Genomic DNA, 18,836 nt, shown 5'->3' on the forward strand with positions numbered 1-18,836 from the left:
TTCGATAATTTAGCAACCACTGTTTATACTTTGTAGTTATCGCAAATGGTCATCAGTTTCTCTTTTATCAATATGAATAAGAAGAAATCAGTAAGTATTGAAAATTCTAAAAAAGTAGGCAAGAGCAGGCAGGCAGGGTGGCGGAGAGTAGTGAGAGCAAATCATTTAATAGATATCCAATTCCACATCATTTACAGCAATGGCAAAACATTATTACCGCAATTTCTTTATCCTTTCACTCAAGTATCCATAGCAGTAAATACTCCAAAGTTTCCAAATGCAATACTATTTCTGCATATATACTCCAAGGCCATAATTTAATTATGATTAAATTATACTTAACGAATCAATTTTGCAGCTTTTTAAATCTTAATTTTGCACAGCATATAAAAATTCGTAAGGCAAAGTTGCACAGTTCAATATATACGAGCAGTAGTGTGCATTTGGCTAAAATTGGCATTTTCCTTGTAATTTTTTCATTTTTTAAATAGTATTATTACTATTCATTAAATAATATACGTGTCTATAATGGACGATAAAAAGTTATAGACGATTAAATGTTAATAAAAAAAAAAAATATTAGTTATGAAGAATCTTATTTTACTTCTTTTCGCTATATTTTCTCCAGTTCCTTTATAATAAGAACCTTAAAAAAGTACACAAAAAAATAATATATACGTAAAAAAAACTTATTCAAAACTATAAAATATATGTAATACCCCGGATTTAAATAAAATAGAAGTTGCGTATATAAATACTTTAGACTACGATTCGTTATAGCTTGATTCGAATTTCGTTCGCGATTCAATTTCATGTTATATAAAGTTTGCAGTAACGCTTTTGTTGGTGAGTAATGGGTAATGTTTCTGAAAACGATTACAAACTGTAGAACTAAAGTATACTATACAAATGGTATTGCACAACTTGATCTGCAATGGTAGTTCTTGTCTATATACAGGTCGCTGCGTAGATTGGATAGAAATGTAGTCATCAGGGTGGGCAGCTGATTGGCCCGCAGTTCAGATTGGCAATGCGGTGTAGATCTTTTATGTGCATTCACGAAGATGACGATGACTGTGAACATGGAAGTGCAAAATAGAATGTCACATAATTTTCGCCTTCGTCTGGCCGATAACTTTCATTAACTGTAATTTACAGATTGCACAATATATTTGCACATGCAAGAGATTTATTCAGTGCCAATTGGTATATTATCATGCAACTATCTTTTTTTTATGTGTATGCACATTTTCTGTGCTAACAATCATTGTAGATTTAAGTTTCAATATATATTTATCATTTAGATATTGAGTACTCATTCCCCGGAATTTTTACACTTGTTTAAATATGACCAAATGTTTGTTTTTGTTACTAGTATAGACAAATCAATTGTCACTGTTACGTCTTTGGACAATTCATTGAACAAGACTGACTTCATTGAATTCATGTAAACACGATATAACTTAAGATCATTTTACAAGGACTGGGTATTATTAATACCTGCCACGACCAGCTGGGGAACGACTTCGATACCTTGATGTGCCAGTGCCTTTGTTGGTATAATAATCAGCATTTGGATCTCCGCTATTATAGACATCTTGTGTATATCCATCTCGCGTAACATACCCACTGGCACGATTGGTCATATAATCTTCGCCGTAGTAGTCTCTACTCCTACTTCCACCACCCTTGCCTGCATAATAACCTCCATAATCTGCATACATATTATTTCCTCTGTAATTGAATGCGATGGAGGCAGCAGACCCATAGCCCCTAGCTGCACCACCTCGACTTCCTCTGAATCCTCCCATACCACCCCTACCTCCACCACGACCTCTACCCCGTGAAATTTCCACCCTCAACTTAGCACCCATAATCTCTGTGCCATTCATACTGCTGCAAGCAAGCTCTGCCTCGTTCATATTTAAAAATTCGATAAATGCAAAACCTGGTGGATTAAATGCAACCCAAACTTTGTTAAGCTTGCCGTACTTTTCGAATTCTGTCTGGAGATCTTCCTTTTTAATGCTTTCGTTTAATCCGCCGACATAAACGCGCGTATACCCTTCTGGTGTCATTTTTTACCTAAAAATTCAGAGGTACACAAAACTCTTTTTACACACTTCGGTTTGAAAATTCGATTAATATATTTAATATAAAACTGCTACGAAAAGACGGTGGTACGTATTTTAATTTGAATTTATCGTTAAAAATAATCGGTGAAACTGTAATTCGATGTATTAAGACGATAAATGTTCGCAATGGATCCTTTTATAAACTGTAGAAACAAATCTTGAATAGCAACACATCAACGGCTTGCGCGCCAATGTCTTCGACGACAGTTATTAACTTCACGACAGTTATACTTACTTATATTTTAGTTTCCCTCGTAACTTTCGTTTCTTGGCTGAATTTTTCGAGAAATTTAGTAGAAAAAGAATATCCAGTACGCTGTTACTATGATACAATCAATAGGCGAGAATCAACCGGGGTTCACAGTGCACAGAAACTGCATCCGATGTCTTGGCGTCTCCAACCCAGACGCCAAATGTACGTACAGTCTGCTCAGATGAATTAATCTATCTCCAGCGTAATGTCACGAGTAGGTTTTTTCCCTATTTGAAATTCCTCTCTACAAAGAGAATGAAATAATTATTTCTAAATTGACCGAGTTCTTTAACATTCCAATAAACAAAGCCTTTTCATTGAATATATATTCTACTCATGAAGAACGATTTATCTGAGCAAACCGTACTTATGCTTTTTCGTAAAATGCTAATTTTATCGAAAACAGTACAAATATAGTAGATAAAACAATAACTAGTTAAAACTTTGAATTAACTCCGGGATTTTCTTCTCATATTTTTTTGTAAAATAGATGCTACAACACTGAAAATATTTTTCATTGTTCTACTTGATTTATTGTTGTTTTAATATTGTTGTTATTTATTAAATAATCACGGATTGTTCCAAAAAATCTATTCCCTTCCTCCTATTTTATTCCCCTAACTATCAATTAATATACGTACAGAATTAAACTAGAACTCTAGGCGTGACTTATCATAAAAATATTGTTATTTGAAATTTATATATATTCCATAATATTATATAAATATTTTATTTTGAGTCACTCTACTTAAATGACTGTTGATTTAATACAGTATTTGTTAAATAAACACGAACAGTTACAAAATGTCTACTTCCCTAACTTCCAATTAGTACATGTAAGATTATAATAGGACTAGATGTGATTTATAATAAATGACTAATAGAATTTATTTAAAATTTATGTTATATTATATAGTGATTATATAAATATCTTATACCGTTAAATTAGTTCACCGATCGCTGTATAATGACACGTTTGCACAATATGTATTATGTTATGTATAAAAGATGGTAGATGTGTTATATACATACATATGTATGTAGTTTGACGAAGATGGCAGTTTGAACGATATTGACAATGTTATTTGGATAACAGTAACATTATTAACAGAAATGTCATAATTAAACTGGAGAGCTGTTGTGTATTGACATGATTTATTGCTAAACAACAAATGGAAATTACCTGACCTTTTTAATATAAGAGTGTACAAATTTATTTGCCAAAAATTGCTGACGTTTTCTTATTTAAGTTAACAATGGATTTAATTGAAATGCAACGATACGATATTCTCATCCAGGAAATAGAAGGCATAGACGATTACTTGGGACCAACTTTTCGGTATGTCAATTTAATTAGAAAGTTCGCCGTTTATCAAAAATTTCGTTAAAAGACGCGCTTTCGGGGTATCATCCCTTCACGCAGATGCAATATTTATCGCGCATATGCGCACTAGAAGGGTTGAGAACGCGGGTGGACACCCCCGTGTTAGAATAAAGACAAGTAGAATCAGGGTACTATTATGTCAAGGTTGTCAACTAACCAAGTTGGCAATCTATTGTCAACTATGGTTCCAAAGCACGAATACCTGCTGTATGAGATAGAATCTACAGATACTAATAGTATAGGCCTTGTTTTCAGGTATTACCATTGTTGGGCATTTACTCAAGGGAGAAAGCTTCAAAGTGAAAAATAGAAACCAATATAAGTATTGTTACTTTACTCCTCTTTTTTTTCTTTTACAGAGCAATTTACGATGGTCACGAACATCAAAAGTTCATGGAAAAACTCGATGAGCGTATCAAGGCACACGACAAAGATATTGAAAGAATGTGCAATCATCATTATCAAGGTTTTATTGATTCAATCAGAGAACTTCTGCAAGTTCGATCCCAAGCACAACAGCTTAATGTCAGTCTATATCTTGAGATTGATTCTTTAGGTGAAATAGAAAAGTGTGATTTTATAAAACATCTTTTTTATAGGCTGAAATACTGGAACTTGATAAACGTATTACTGCCACTGCTACCAAAGTAATAGAGAAAGGAGAAGAACTTGTTAAAGCACGCAAAGTAGAAAGCAATATGGCTGCTGCAGTGGATAGTCTTACTATGTGTCTTCCTGTTTTAGCTGCCTATGCAAAGTTGCAAAAGCAGTTGAAAGACAAGCGTTATTATCCAGCTTTAAGGACATTGGAGCAGCTAGAGCATCATGACTTACCAAAAGTAACAAATTACAGATTTTCTTCACAAATTACTCAACAAATCCCGCAGTGAGTAATGTCACAAGATAAAAGACTATTTATTTTTACAGCAGAATGTAACTAGAGAGTAATTTACACAGACATATTAAGTGACATTAACTGACTGATAGATTACAATAATTTTAGACTACGTGAAAATATAAAGGATGCTTCCATGTCTGATTTAAGAGACTTTTTAGAAAATATTAGGAAATATTCACCAAAAATTGGCGAAGTTGCTATGAGACATGTAAGTAAGATTCGAGGAATTCTTTTTGTAAAGATTTAATTTTAATTTTTATTCATACATACAGTACATTGATCTATTTTTTGCTGTTAGACACAAGAACAATTAACTGTTGAAGCAGAAATTATTGGTAGAAAGAAGAGGAGATCTCATACAACAAATTCTTTATCAAATGAGTCAGAAGAAGAATTAAGTGCTCAAGACTTAATGGATTTCAGTCCTGTTTATCGCTGTATGCATATTTATACCGTGCTTCGTGAAGGGGAAACGTTTAAAGCATACTATAGACAGCAAAGAAAACAGCAAGCTAGATTAGTTTTACAATCGCCTATTAATATGGTAAATATTAGTAAGTAATTATCAGTGCAGTAACTATTCTATATTTTTAATTAAATTTTTCACTTTATGTTTCCAGCATGAGAGTATAACTGGTTATCAAACATATTTACAAGGCATAGTAGGATTTTTTGTAGTAGAAGATCATATTTTAAATACCGGCAATGGTTTAGCTACACGCGCTTATTTAGATGAGCTATGGCAAATGGCACTATCAAAAATCGTGAATGCATTGCGCACCCATTCCGTAAGTAATATCAAAATTATTCTCGAGTATTTTATATGATCAAATATTATAATTCTTTAGGCCTACTGCACGGATGCGACACTCATCCTAAAAATAAAAAATCTTATAATGCTATTTAATACAACATTAAGGGTAAGTAACTTAGTGCATTGTAAATATGTTACTAGTATTTTCTAATTATTCTTTTTTTTTCTTTTTTTTTTGGGAACAAGAATTATGGCTATTCTGTAGGACAACTTTGGGATTTATTACAAGAAATTCGAGTGCATTACAATGAGGTTCTAATGCAACATTGGGTTCAAGTGTTTAGAGACATTTTGGATGAAGATAGTTTCTTACCAATTCAGGTATATTTTTTTGTTATAAGAGATTTTATACTTTATATACACTGATATATTTTAGGTCATAACGCAAGAAGAATATGATAATGTTCTTGGTTTGTTTCCGTACCATGACGAGGAATTACAAAAGGTAGATTTTCCAAAAAAATTTCCATTCTCGGATATGGTACCAAAAGTCTATCAACAAGTAAAAGAATTCATTTATGCTTGTTTAAAATTTTCGGAAGATTTAAATTTCACTCAAACAGAAATAGATGAAATGATTTGCAAGTCGACAAATTTATTACTAACGAGAACATTTAGTGGATGCTTGTCGTCATTATTTCGAAAACCATCATTGGCTCTTCTACAAGTTGTTCAAATTATAATAAATACTGGTTATCTTGAAAAATCTACGAAATATCTGGAAGAATTTATGTCTAATATTACAGGGTAGGTTAACTAAATAAATTATGAATATTTATTTTATTGTAATATCGTCTAATGATATTGTAGAACACCACATGAAGGACAGTTGAGTTGTATGGGTGTTGAATCAGCTATGTTTAGAGTTGCAAGGGACGATGCTGAAAAACAAATCTGCGAGAAATTAAAGAATAAACTTGATGAATTTTTAGAATTAGAAAACTACGATTGGAATTTGGCAGAACCTCAAGGGCACGCGTCTGGCTTTATTACCGATCTCATAGCGTTTTTGCAAAGTACTTTTACTTGTTTTACCAATTTACCGGTACACATTTATCATATTATAAGAACTTATCAGTTTTATATTCTTGTAAATATTTCATAAAAATCAAAGCGAATTTATATTCTAGGATGAGGTCGCGCAAGTTGCATGTCAATCTGCCTGTTCTCATATAGCGAAATCTATACTAGGAATAATAATTAGTGATGATGTGAAACAAATATCTATGGGTGCTCTTCAACAAGTCAATTTAGATACAATACAATGCGAACGTACGTATTTCTGACTTTTATTCTTAAATAAGATGTACAATATATGATTACAAAATATTTTGTGGTGATATTGAATTGATTCGAACATAAATTAGAAAAGAATCTTTTAATTTTTAGAATTTGCTGCCTCGGAACCTGTTTCTGGTTTACCCGAAGGTATCCTACTGCAATATTTTGCGCAATTAAGACAATTACTAGACTTATTTATGAGTTGGGACTGGCCTACTTATTTTCACGACTATGGCCATGAATCAAGTAAATATCATCTGGTATCTCCAAACATGGCTGTACTTTTGTTAGAGAAGTATGTACCATGCCTTTTTATTCCATGTAATACTGTACTATATTATCAATATCTACATTTTAGACGTATTATACTTACAGATTAAAAGAATCTGACAAAAAGACAGTATTTTCTGTATTAAAGAAAAGTGAGCGGGATAAAAAAAAGCTTCTAGAGACTGTGTTGAAACAGTTACGTCAATTAGCACAAACTACACAACAGTAAATGAAGATAAAGTTAGTATGTACATACCTCAGGAAGAGATTGTAAATACATAATTTTTAATATATATAAATACGCTTACAGCATAATTATTTAGAAACATATTATAATAAAATGATTGTGACAAAATTTTCATTGATCAGTCATATATGCTTCCTGATATTGTCATGATACAATGATTATTAATATAGTAACTTCCCTGCTATATTATGGCTTACACTTTATTGTGCTTATTTTATGATATCAACTTTTCGATGCTCGATTATGTTGCAATCACCCCCTTTTTTTTTTGTTATTATTAACCATTTCATGAAATATTGAATTTCAGGCAATAGAATATAATACATCACATAAATTCCCATTACACTTATTATTTTAATTGTTTTCCTCCTAAATTGGCATTATTATTTTACATTTAAATGAGTTACATATTGTACAATAACTGTACAGTGGATAAAGTATGGTGTATAAAGTCCCAATTCCTAAGTCTTACAGATGTAATTATCTTCAGAATTAAATATTTAAAAAATTAATATAATTCTTTAAAGTTATCCGAATTTTCACACTGATTTAATGATGCTGAACATTTATATCGAAATATAAAGTAAATACATATGTAGATAGATAATCATATTATGAGTAATAAAATAGATTAAATACAAATCAACAATAATTCTTGTAAAGTAATACCAAGAGCTTAGAGTTCGATTCGTGAATCAATTCGATAAGTATTTAATAGAGGTAAAACAAATTAATAATATGCATATATAGACCAATTATGATGCATGTGGCACAATTTAATTGGTGATGTATAATAGTTTTGACTAATCATCAATATTGTCGGGATCCACATCATCAGGTAGCATGGAATACTTGTTGGAAGCTACGAAATTCTGAAACAGAAAGAAGTTATTTATAATTATTGTGATCAAGATTAATAAAAAGAATCTCCCACTTACTGGAGCTTGTTCGTCCTTTGCCTTTGGCATCCTACTGACATCGTCTTTCTCTCTATCTCGTCGATCTCTGCAAATATAATACAATTAAAACACATACGTTATACATTAATACTACCTTCTTCCATGGTCTTATTACCTATCTCCACCACGAGTATCATTTGATCTTGGGGGACCTCTAGAAGATGGTCGTCCGCCGCGAGAAGAGGGCTGACCTTTAGAGTCTCCATATTGATCTAAATTGTACAGAAAGCATTGTACCATATCATAAATTATTTTAGCTCAGTTTAGTTATAATCACTACTCAAATTTACCAGAATAAGCAGGTTGATTTCGTGGTGCTGATCTTTCATTTCGTCGACTTCTGTCATCTTCGGATCGCCAAGTCTGCCGACCCCTCTCTCTTTCTTCCCGGCCCTCCTAATAAGAGTAACAAATACATGGTAAATAAAATCATGTGACATATGACATGTTAGAATATTTCACATGATGAACTTACCCCATTACGTTTACCCCAAGTACCCTCTTTAGAACCGCGTTTTTCTGAATCGCTAAAAAGACAACTAATTGTTAAATATCTTAAGACGAATTATATTCAAGTATTCAAGCAATTTTCCAGTTCTCCATACCCGTCTTCTTTGGATTTTGATTCGGCGTACGACTTCGCAAGACGTTCCTCTATTTCTCTTTCTCTAGCAGTGGTATCTACAGGTTTTGCAGCACCAAATATATTTGTGGAGGAAGCTGGTGTAGCTGCAGATTGTTGTTCTTCTTTTGAAACAATAGGCTCGATAGGCTTTGTACGAGGCTGTAGTTGCAATTTTGGCCTAGTCCTCAATTCAGCTATAATATTCAATATCTTTTAGTAGTTAAAGAGTAGAGTTTTCTTATACATTTTATTTATTATAAAAAGAAATAATACTCACGTTTATTTTCTGTAGGGGGTTTTCCTTGCCTGCGTTGGCCATCACGATCCCAATCAGAATCTCCATAATTACGACGCGAGCCGAAACTACTTCCTCTGTCTCCTCCATCTCGATCTCTGCTACCTTTATCATAGCGAGGCCATTCTCTATCTTTGTCCTCATCTCTGAAACCACCTCTGTCTCTGAATGTTGGCCTTGTTCTGTCACTACTTTCACGCCAAGCACCAGGCTTATTATCATAGTCGGAACCTAGTTCGAGTATTAATTGTATAATTTTCTCTCAATTAACTACACGTATATAATGAGAATCATCATATATAAGCATACTTTCCCGATCATCTCTTCGGTCTCTGTTATCATACCGACTCCGGTACGAATCTCCTTCTGATGTTAGATTTTCATCTCGTGGCCCGCTTCTCCAATCTCCGGATGTACGTTCAGGATCATAATCGTTGTCTCTACGATTGTCGCGACCCATTCGACCTCCACGACGATCATCATTAACGCTATTTGAAACATCAATTCGTACCCTCCTAGTTTTCATAGGCTAGGAAAGTAAAAATTCATACACAATTATATTATTGTAAAATACTCCAAATTGAAAACTATAGAAACTTACTGTATTAGATAAACAAAGAGCATCGATTAAACTTTGACGGTCTTCAAATTCAACATATCCATATCCTTTGAGTTTATTAGAATCTTTTGGCAAGCGTATGTTAGAAATCTAAAAGATAGTAATGACAATCCAAGTTAAAATAGTAAATATAAATTCTCTAATATTACTTAATAAAGATAAATAGATAAAAGCACTAACCTTCATGTTTGCAAAAAATTCTGTCAAATATGCTTCATCTACCTCATAAGGAAGATTAGAGAGATATGCTACATAAGGTGGATTAGAAGGGATATCTTCATCTGCAACACGTGGACCTCTTGCAGCTCTTGGAGCAGTTGGTAGAATCACTGGTTCTTTGCTACTTCTTGATGAGAACCCATCTGCCAAATAATAATATTTGACATTTTTTGCAGCAATTTATAATTTTTAAATATTTTATGTTTTCATAGTAGCAATGCCTAATTTTAAGCATGTTAGGCATTCATCTATATCTCATAGATGAATATATCTATACATATATATACACACATATATATGTATGTATATATATGCACATACATGTACACACGCGCGCGCGCGCGCGCGCACACACAAATGTATAAGCTGAAATGAGACCTTAAAGATAAAAGCATAAAAAAACGAAAGGAATCTATAAATTTGTTTTACCATGCTCCTCTTCCATTTCTTCAATCCAACTGCTCAATGATTTAACTGGCACAGTGGGTGTTGCACCCCCATCAGCAAGGAATGACATTAAATCGACAGTTTTGCACTTCTTCTTTTTCCCTTTTTTGCCTTATAGAAATAGATACATGTAAAAATTAGCATTTTTAACAGGAATTTTTAATATATAAAAGTGCAATATTGAAAGCACGCTGCGTTTCGCGGAAAGTTTGGTTATGTCGTGTAAAAAATGGTAAAATTCCAACAATATCAAGGTGTCTTATATCGAAAATATTCTCGAACAAACGGAATAATAGCAGTTTAATTTTATTCTATGGGATAGTTTACCTGAAGACATGGTTACGACTTGAATTTAAAGCAATGCAAATCAAATCCGCGTTCCAATAGGCCACACGACCAATCTCAGGATCCATAAGGCATGAAACACGTTTTAGAAAGATGCAAGTCGACCAACCTTGTACACTTGTACGTCACAAAGTCAGTTGGAAGGTTTGCGCATTTCTACAAACATTCTATGCAAACGAAATATACAAATAATTTTATATTGTTCGGCGCAGTTATATCTATTCATTTCTATTGTCGAATATTTTTGCCAAAAATATCGATCGACACGTTTAAGTTCCTTAACTAATTATATAAAATTAGAAATATTTAAAAAATACATATTTCTTGAAATTCGCTACGATTTAGCTTAAAAAGAAACATCCATGACCGTAATTGATAAAAGTGTTATCAGGGTGATATTTATTTAGAATATTTCAATTGAGAGATACCAACAGAGATGATTACTAGGAAATTTCGGAACACACGGTTAACCTGAGATACTGACTGTTACAGGAAGCAATTGCAAAGAAGTAGTCTATCTAAGTCACGTGATCGTAACATAGTGTGCTGAAGACATGGCGGACAAAGAGGAGACTGAGAGAACCATCGCCGAAGACATCGTTGTCACCAAGTATAAAATGGCCGGTGACATCGTAAATCGTAAGAAAACGACTTAACGTTCACTAATGAAGCCGAACGAATAAAAGTGAAATTGCCTGGTTCATGCACGGGCTCCTTAATGTCTTATTTTCCGCCTGGCCATATGGAATGTGGCGCGCTAATGCCGGGCTCTCTTACCATGTGGGATAGTTGGCACCGACTATTACGTTTTGATAACTTATCGATACTTTCAATATTCTACACTTCTCTAACGATTGATCGACAGCAAATTGCTTACTTTTCATTACGTAGCTCGAAAAATTGTCCGTTTCATTTCATTATCGCGACGTAACAATTTTACTATACAGGAACCATAATCCGCTTGCATCTCTGTATGTGTTTCCATTTCCGCAAAAAGACCATCTAGACGGATGTTCAATGAAAACTTGCGCTGTATGGCTCGCATCGTATTATGATTGGAATTTATTATCATTTGAATAACATATTTAGTTGCAATATTATTTTATATCATATATCATGAATAAAAGGAGAACCGTATTCAAAATATCCACGAAATTATCTGAGACGTGTTTGTTTCAAATTTTGCGTATAAATGGGTCATCGATTCCAAATGTTAGATTTTTTGTTAATTTTGAGAAGCAAAAGTTGAAAAGAAACATTGATTATAACTTTTGATTCCAAAAAATATATTCAAATGTTCTTTGCGTTAAAAAAATCACAAATAATAAAAATTTAATGCGTTTTACATTTTTTAGATGTCATTTTCATTCGATCTTTTTATTTTTCGTGGGACCTAAAAAATATCGAATATTGCGAAATTCCCTGAATAAATTTAGCCCATTTTGTACTGTTTGAGAGATAATTATAATTTTTAAGCATTTTTTAAATTTGTGAAGGATAAGAGAATTAGATGAAAATTATGTATAAAAAAATAAAAGACGTAGAAATATACATTAGTAAAGGCAGAAATTTTTTGTGGCTACACAATAGGAGGAATATGATATATTATCGTGATGTGATTTGAAAAATATATAGCTTTAATCTCTTTCTCCTTTTGTCCCTAAAAATTGATAGAAAAATAAATGTTTTAAATCAATAACTTATTTATGCATCTATTGTTATGCAAAATTTGAAGCAAATCTGTATATGGATATGTATGTGTCTAGTACTTACGTAATTTCGTACATATTTTATAAATCTTACCTAGTGTTAAAAGTATTCGTTAGTACCTATAAATGATAAATGATTTCCTTCAATTTCAGGGGTATTAAAGCAAGTTTTAGATAAGTGCGTTGCTGGAGCATCGGTAAGAGAAATTTGTGAGATTGGAGATGAACTGATATTGGATGAAACCAGTAAGGTCTTTAAAAAGGAAAAAGAGCTGAAGAAGGGAATTGCTTTTCCTACATGCATATCGGTGAATAATTGCATATGTCATTTTTCACCAATTGCAAGTGAACCAGATCTCATACTCAAAGATGAGGATATGGTAAAAGTGTAAGTGTATGATCCATGAATATAATACATTCAATATTATAAAATATAACTTCTGTTCTCATTTTCTAAAGTAATTATTATCTTCTATTTTTAGAGATCTTGGAGCACATGTTGATGGCTTCATAGCAGTTGTGGCACACACTATTGTTATAGGTTCTTCATCACAAAAAAAAGTTACTGGTAGAAAAGCAGATGTAGTGTTAGCTGCACATTATGCATCACAAGCTGCATTGAGGCTTTTACTGCCAGGTACAGAGGTAAGTTATTTATATATTTTACACCTCTGTATCTATAAATTGATTAATTTTCGCGTTGTTTATGTAGCTTCTTTTTGTTTACAGACGTACACGATAACAGAGACAGTAGAAAAAATTTGCGACGTATACAAGTGTAAACCAATTGAAGGAATGTTAAGTCACCAATTGAAACAGTTTAAGATAGATGGAGAAAAAACTATTATTCAAAATCCAAATGATGCACAGAAAAAGGAACATGAAAAATACATTCTTGAAGCTTATGAGGTATAGTTCATTCTACATATGTATATAATATGATATGTAATCAATTAGAATAGAGAAAATGCAATATATGTGGATTTTTTAAATTATAGGTATATGCAATGGATGTGTTGGTTAGTACTGGTGAAGGAGTAGGCCGAGAACAGGACACCCGGGTTACTATATTTAAAAAAACAGAGGAAACATATCAACTGAAATTGAAAGCGTCTCGCATGTTTTACTCTGAAGTCACTCATAAACACGGCCTTATGCCGTTCAATTTACGTACTTTCGAGGATGAGAAGAAGGCAAAAATGGCAGTTGTAGAATGTGTAAATCATAGGTTGATTGAACCATTCCAAGTAAGCCTGTTACTTATGTATAACTCTTTGTTTTTATATTTCATTAAAGAGTTTTATGTCATTACATCTTTATTACTATTCTAGGTACTATATGAAAAACCAAATGAATTTGCTGCACAATTCAAATTCACAGTACTAGTAATGCACAATCGGCAACACAAGATTACAGGAATTCCTTTAGACCTTGACATTTATCAATCGGAATATGCTGTTAAAGATCCTGAATTGAAGGTGTGAATTATGTATTATTTGTTTTCAATTCTTTTTCTTTTAGTGGGTTCTGTTATTAATTAATTAATTTTGTTTATAGACCCTTTTGTACACCTCGGTAAACCCGAGGACTGCAAAGAGAATGAGGAAGAAGGCAGAGAAAGCTGCAGGTGAAGTGGCGATGGAAGTTGATGCCAAGGCCTAACACAACCGTTTTAGCGTTCTTCATGACGTATTAACATCGTGCACTTTGTGTTATCTTTTGTTAAGCAGCTTCAGAGCAGAAATTAGACACTTTTTAACGTCACTATACCTGAAATATTTGTCTTTTTGTTGAGACGACATTGATAAATCGTGATTCTTCATATCGTTATACCTTTCCCATTTTTATATTGCTGTTTGTTTAATTAAATAACTGTATCTATTTAAATCCAAGAATTTCCATGATAAAAAAGTGTCGTATTCTGCCCTGGACAAATCGGACTTCACGACACTTATTATGCCACACTTACGTTTTTATACCGGACTATTTTTTCATGGACCATGGTATTATTATACAATGATTATTCATAAGACATTTTGCAGCTGATGTATTACATTTCGAACATGTCAAATTTATTTTTCAAATAATGGTCGAAATATGTCTGCATTGTGCGACTTAATTCGACCGAGCCAGAAAGTGAACCGCATGTGCATTCATATGTTTCTTTCATAAAAGAAACGAATAAAATGCGAATTTGATTTTATAAATGTTTTTGGGTTATCGAAGAAAACTATCTCATGCTGATTAATGTCTCTTTCATTACGTAAACGAAAAGATACTTGAAAAGAATCACAGTTAATACGTTCTGCAGTTTCTGAATGCACTGCCCAGCATGACACAACTTACTTTGACACTAATGCTAGTTTTGCACTAGCTGATTTTGTGCATCTCGTGTCTAGCGAATTAATAATTAATTCATACTATAAAAAGAAAACACCTAATTTCGAATTGTACAATTGAAATGAGAATGTCCATATTGGAATTCCGTATAAACGATGAAATGCCAATGAACCTCGAAGTGTTTCGTTGTAAGAATTCCCCAACCGTCAAAAAATATTTTATTCTTATTGAGTTTGACTTGATACAAATTTTACTGACAATGAATATTTGAAGTAAATATTACTCAAATGATTATAGGAGCATTTTGTGTTATTCATATTGAAATGGAAAAAGAAGGACGTCTTTCTAAGAACAAAGGATTCTTGGCGAGTGACTAATCGTCTTATCGGGGTAAAAAAGCGAAAATTATGAAATATTGATACAATGTAATAATAGTTTTGTATAAGGAAGATAGATAATGTATTTGTTCTAGATATTTTTTCTACTCAAATTGTGCATATGTCGAATGTTACCGAGCGTGCTTGTAAAACAAAAGATGTTTTGGGTTATCGTGCACTGTCCTTCATTTGCTCTAATCGGAGCATATAATGTCATCCATTCGATATGGTATTATACTTCCAATAAAAGTATTTACTAAATACGGAAAGATTGGATCCGTAGTATTTTTCGTTCGTTACGAATAAGTCATCAATAAATGCTTATAATGCAAAAAAGGACTGTGCACAAAATTCATACTTAACATAAAATTTAATACGATGAAACGAGAGAAATTGTTATTAAAAAGATATTAACGACAAGCTAACAAGTATAGATTTTGACACGTGCATATTTCGCGAGTCATTAAACTGCTCCTTTTTTTCTCTTTCAAAATAGTCCTACTAATGTATTGATCTGTAAGATACTGTCTATTTCTGAAGAGCCACACGAAATTTATCAACAAAAAAGTTAACGACCGAAAAAGATAGAATTTTACGGATTATATAACTTACTAATTTTTCTATGATATATAATCTCTGATGAAAGTGAAAAACGAAACATCAGAAATATAGAATCATATTTGCAACTGTGTCTTTATTGTTAATATAACAGGTATGTCATATGAACTAATATAGTTTTAATACTTGCTTCTGTTATATATAAGTATAGTCACAAGGACTGGTACCATATAAAAAAAAAAAAAAAAAAAAAAGAAATAGCAATACCATACCAGTTTATCACATAAAATTAGGATGAATCAATATATTAAAAATAATGTTTAAAGTAAATGTTATCGTGTGATATCTATTTATAGATTCGGTAAAAAATGATACTACATTGAACATATTTTCGTTTTTATTTCGATAAGAATAATGTTGATGAACTATTCATGTCGACATTATTTTTTAAACTGACACAAAAGCAATACAAGTACTGTAAATATATATAATGGTTTGTAGTGATAAATTTATGAACAAAATGAAGGATTTTTCACATATCTGAATTACAATATACAAATTTTAATTTTAATACAATTGCATTAGGAGTGGTAATGTCAGCGACATTTATCTCACTGCCGTGTCTAAGCCCGAGTTCGATCAGCGTTTTTGTTAGATTCTCACGAGTTCTCTCCTCAATACTCGTTACAGTTTGCATATACAACGTTTTATTTTTCCCGTCAATGTACGCCGTGAGACCTGGATTTTTCATTTGCAAGTCTGGCCTTTCACACAAGTTCTCTATCAAGTCTTTCAATTTGAATTTAGGATTACTAATTTCGATTTCTTTTGGAATTTGACTACACGCCACGCAATCTTCTTTCTTTTCTGCTTCATAAGTGTAAGTATAAATTCCATCTACATCATTCAGTACCTTTAGAAAAAGGAATTATTTGCTTATTACGTTGCATCCTTAGATTTCTAATTAAAATCGAGATAACAAAAATACCATATAGTTATTTAGCGAAGCACTACAACTGCTAGCTAGTTTAAATGCCTCGGTAGCACATGTTGCAGCAATGACAGCATTTGTAGATGCCACAGCAGGTATAATATTTTTAACTACACCTTGCACTAATCTGTATGTCAATCCTTGTATTCCAAATTGAGCTGCTCTTTCATTAGATTTTTCATAAATCCAATTTATGTGCTGAGGATCATCTCCATCTATCGCACAATCAAATGGATTTTCTTTTGGCCATTGAATTACTTTCACATACTCTATACAATGTTCTGGTAGGCGTGGAGTATTTGCTATTGTACACAATGGGTATGTCACCTATATTTCAACATAATAGTAGTCGACAGAAGAGTTATATTTATTTGTTCAATGTAAAAAAATATTTTTAGTATACGTACCTGAGGAGGATATAAATCCAAAGTACATTCAACACAAGCAGATAGACCAGGTAGTATTACTCTTGCATTTCCTTTAAAACCTTCCGTTCCTCCATCAATCATGGGTATTACAGTGGATCGATCAAGTTCACCATTTTCGTAAACTAATAAAGACAACAGCATTCCATTGATCCATCTTCTTGCAACGATCGAGTCTAGACCACAAATGACTATGTGAAATTGTCTATAAAATTCTTCATCTTTATCCTGTATTTTGCAACAATGTGGTATAACATTGCAGCCTGGTATTCTACTATTGACAAAATTTGCAGCTACTTCCGCTTTTGACGAGCCGATATCCTTATGGCGGAAGAGAAATTGCCTGCAATTTTTTTTATTAATTTCTCAATTCTTCTTTAATAAACATTTTGATAAATTCTTTTGACGAATCATCGTATATTTCCGTACCGATTGAGGTTAGATAATTCAATCGTGTCCATATCGATTACATGAATTTGTCTAAAACCCATCAACCCTAAATCTTTAAGTAATTCGCATCCTAAACCACCGGCGCCAATGACGAGAATCTTGCAATTGTCTAATAGAAATTGCAATGTTTCTGGCGACGGTTCAAAATCCGGTCTACAAAAAGGACCTGTTCTTTCTAATACTTTACGTAAATTACTCCATCGTCTATGCGTGTGATCGGAACTCATCGTTGAAATATCGTTAAAACGTATTAAAAATCACTTCTTAAATGATACTAAAATATAAATGTTTTAATCAAACATTTTTATATACTTTGTAATCTAATCAAAAAATTCAAACATTCGTAGTGCTTGAAGCATCTAGCATTTGCGGCAACAACTCGGTGCGTGTCAGATGAATTGACGGAGTAAACACGATTGATCACGTGAAATTTTAGCTATTACCATTGGCTGGTAGGTCGCTAGTGAAAAAAAGCGTTTAAACCAAGTTACTAAACCTAATACCAAATAATATCCTTGGTTAAGGGGTAGTAGTGAACAATCTGATTAGTATTTCTGACTTTCTTCGAACTTTGATATGTTAAAACGTGCTATTTAAATAAACAAAATATCACAAAAAAAAAAGATTCGCAACAAATTTCAAGTGTTGTTAATTTTGCTCTGAAACTAAATCTGAACTTAACTTCGATCTAGCAAAACCCGCCAAAAATTTCATTTTAATTTCGCGATTCGGTCGCTAATGTTACACCGTCAAGGTTGTCGATGAAAAGCGTCTTCTTTGGTTTCGATCATTTGAAATATGTATAAAGCTCAACAGTTTGAACAATTTTTCCTATACATATAACCGGCGGTCAGTTCTAATTTTCGAATTATATACAAAAATATCCCAGCCGCTCGGCCATAACTTTCAAGCTGGGCTAGGTTAGTTAGAAATAAGAGTGCTCACGCTTATGGGCCTGATTGTCCCCGGACTAGTGCTGCACCATGCGGTCAAGCGTTGAGATCAACTAAAGTTAGTATATACAAGAACCTATAAAATTAGGGATCTGCGTTGTTTGGTTGCACACTAGCACAGACAAGAACCTATCGAGTTCCACGTTTCAAGAACCTACTTAATTGTACGGTTCTACGGGAAAGTTCATATTTACTTTTCTATCTGAGCTTTTTTGTGTATTCTTTGTACAATCGTAAATTAT

The 18,836-nt window shown here is 32.7% G+C and overlaps 5 protein-coding genes across 6 annotated transcripts; 2 read left to right on the forward strand and 3 right to left on the reverse strand.

The window, feature by feature from the left end:
- Positions 1–148: 148 nt before the first annotated feature.
- Rsf1 (Repressor splicing factor 1) lies at positions 149–3,417 on the reverse strand. Its single transcript, XM_033339626.2, has 4 exons — positions 3,327–3,417; positions 2,371–2,632; positions 1,501–2,085; positions 149–1,074 (listed from the first exon to the last, which is right to left on the reverse strand). Exons 3-4 carry the CDS (start codon positions 2,076–2,078, stop codon positions 1,047–1,049), a joined length of 606 nt encoding a protein of 201 aa, XP_033195517.1. The 5' UTR covers positions 2,079–2,085; positions 2,371–2,632; positions 3,327–3,417; the 3' UTR covers positions 149–1,046.
- A 19-nt stretch (positions 3,418–3,436) lies between these two features.
- Sec15 (exocyst complex component Sec15) lies at positions 3,437–8,219 on the forward strand. 2 transcript variants are annotated; one of them, XM_033339578.2, is made up of 13 exons: positions 3,437–3,727; positions 4,132–4,297; positions 4,372–4,658; positions 4,776–4,878; positions 4,969–5,214; positions 5,291–5,458; positions 5,519–5,590; positions 5,671–5,805; positions 5,861–6,231; positions 6,295–6,529; positions 6,615–6,756; positions 6,874–7,060; positions 7,141–8,219. In XM_033339578.2, the coding sequence occupies exons 1-13, from the start codon at positions 3,645–3,647 to the stop codon at positions 7,262–7,264; spliced, it is 2,319 nt and encodes a 772-aa protein (XP_033195469.1). In that variant the 5' UTR covers positions 3,437–3,644; the 3' UTR covers positions 7,265–8,219. The 2 variants fall into 2 exon arrangements, with proteins under 2 accessions (XP_033195469.1, XP_033195468.1); XM_033339577.2 differs by lacking the exon at positions 3,437–3,727 and adding an exon at positions 3,817–4,027.
- eIF4B (eukaryotic translation initiation factor 4B) lies at positions 6,758–10,930 on the reverse strand. Its single transcript, XM_033339590.2, has 12 exons — positions 10,774–10,930; positions 10,429–10,557; positions 9,961–10,142; positions 9,763–9,870; positions 9,471–9,690; positions 9,144–9,392; positions 8,847–9,060; positions 8,717–8,768; positions 8,532–8,637; positions 8,357–8,453; positions 8,221–8,287; positions 6,758–8,154 (listed from the first exon to the last, which is right to left on the reverse strand). The coding sequence occupies exons 1-12, from the start codon at positions 10,781–10,783 to the stop codon at positions 8,086–8,088; spliced, it is 1,503 nt and encodes a 500-aa protein (XP_033195481.1). The 5' UTR covers positions 10,784–10,930; the 3' UTR covers positions 6,758–8,085.
- Positions 10,931–11,272: 342 nt separating this feature from the next.
- Positions 11,273–15,011, forward strand: LOC117159616 (proliferation-associated protein 2G4). The gene is made up of 7 exons (XM_033339615.2): positions 11,273–11,430; positions 12,654–12,888; positions 12,983–13,145; positions 13,230–13,409; positions 13,499–13,747; positions 13,832–13,978; positions 14,058–15,011. Exons 1-7 carry the CDS (start codon positions 11,346–11,348, stop codon positions 14,160–14,162), a joined length of 1,164 nt encoding a protein of 387 aa, XP_033195506.1. The 5' UTR covers positions 11,273–11,345; the 3' UTR covers positions 14,163–15,011.
- An 820-nt stretch (positions 15,012–15,831) lies between these two features.
- Uba3 (Ubiquitin-like activating enzyme 3) lies at positions 15,832–18,054 on the reverse strand. The gene is made up of 4 exons (XM_033339607.2): positions 17,621–18,054; positions 17,174–17,534; positions 16,764–17,093; positions 15,832–16,688 (listed from the first exon to the last, which is right to left on the reverse strand). Exons 1-4 carry the CDS (start codon positions 17,866–17,868, stop codon positions 16,308–16,310), a joined length of 1,320 nt encoding a protein of 439 aa, XP_033195498.1. The 5' UTR covers positions 17,869–18,054; the 3' UTR covers positions 15,832–16,307.
- Positions 18,055–18,836: the final 782 nt, after the last annotated feature.

Source organism: Bombus vancouverensis, chromosome 8 (genome assembly GCF_051014615.1).
Source record: "Bombus vancouverensis nearcticus chromosome 8, iyBomVanc1_principal, whole genome shotgun sequence".
Lineage (NCBI taxonomy): Eukaryota > Metazoa > Arthropoda > Insecta > Hymenoptera > Apidae > Bombus > Bombus vancouverensis.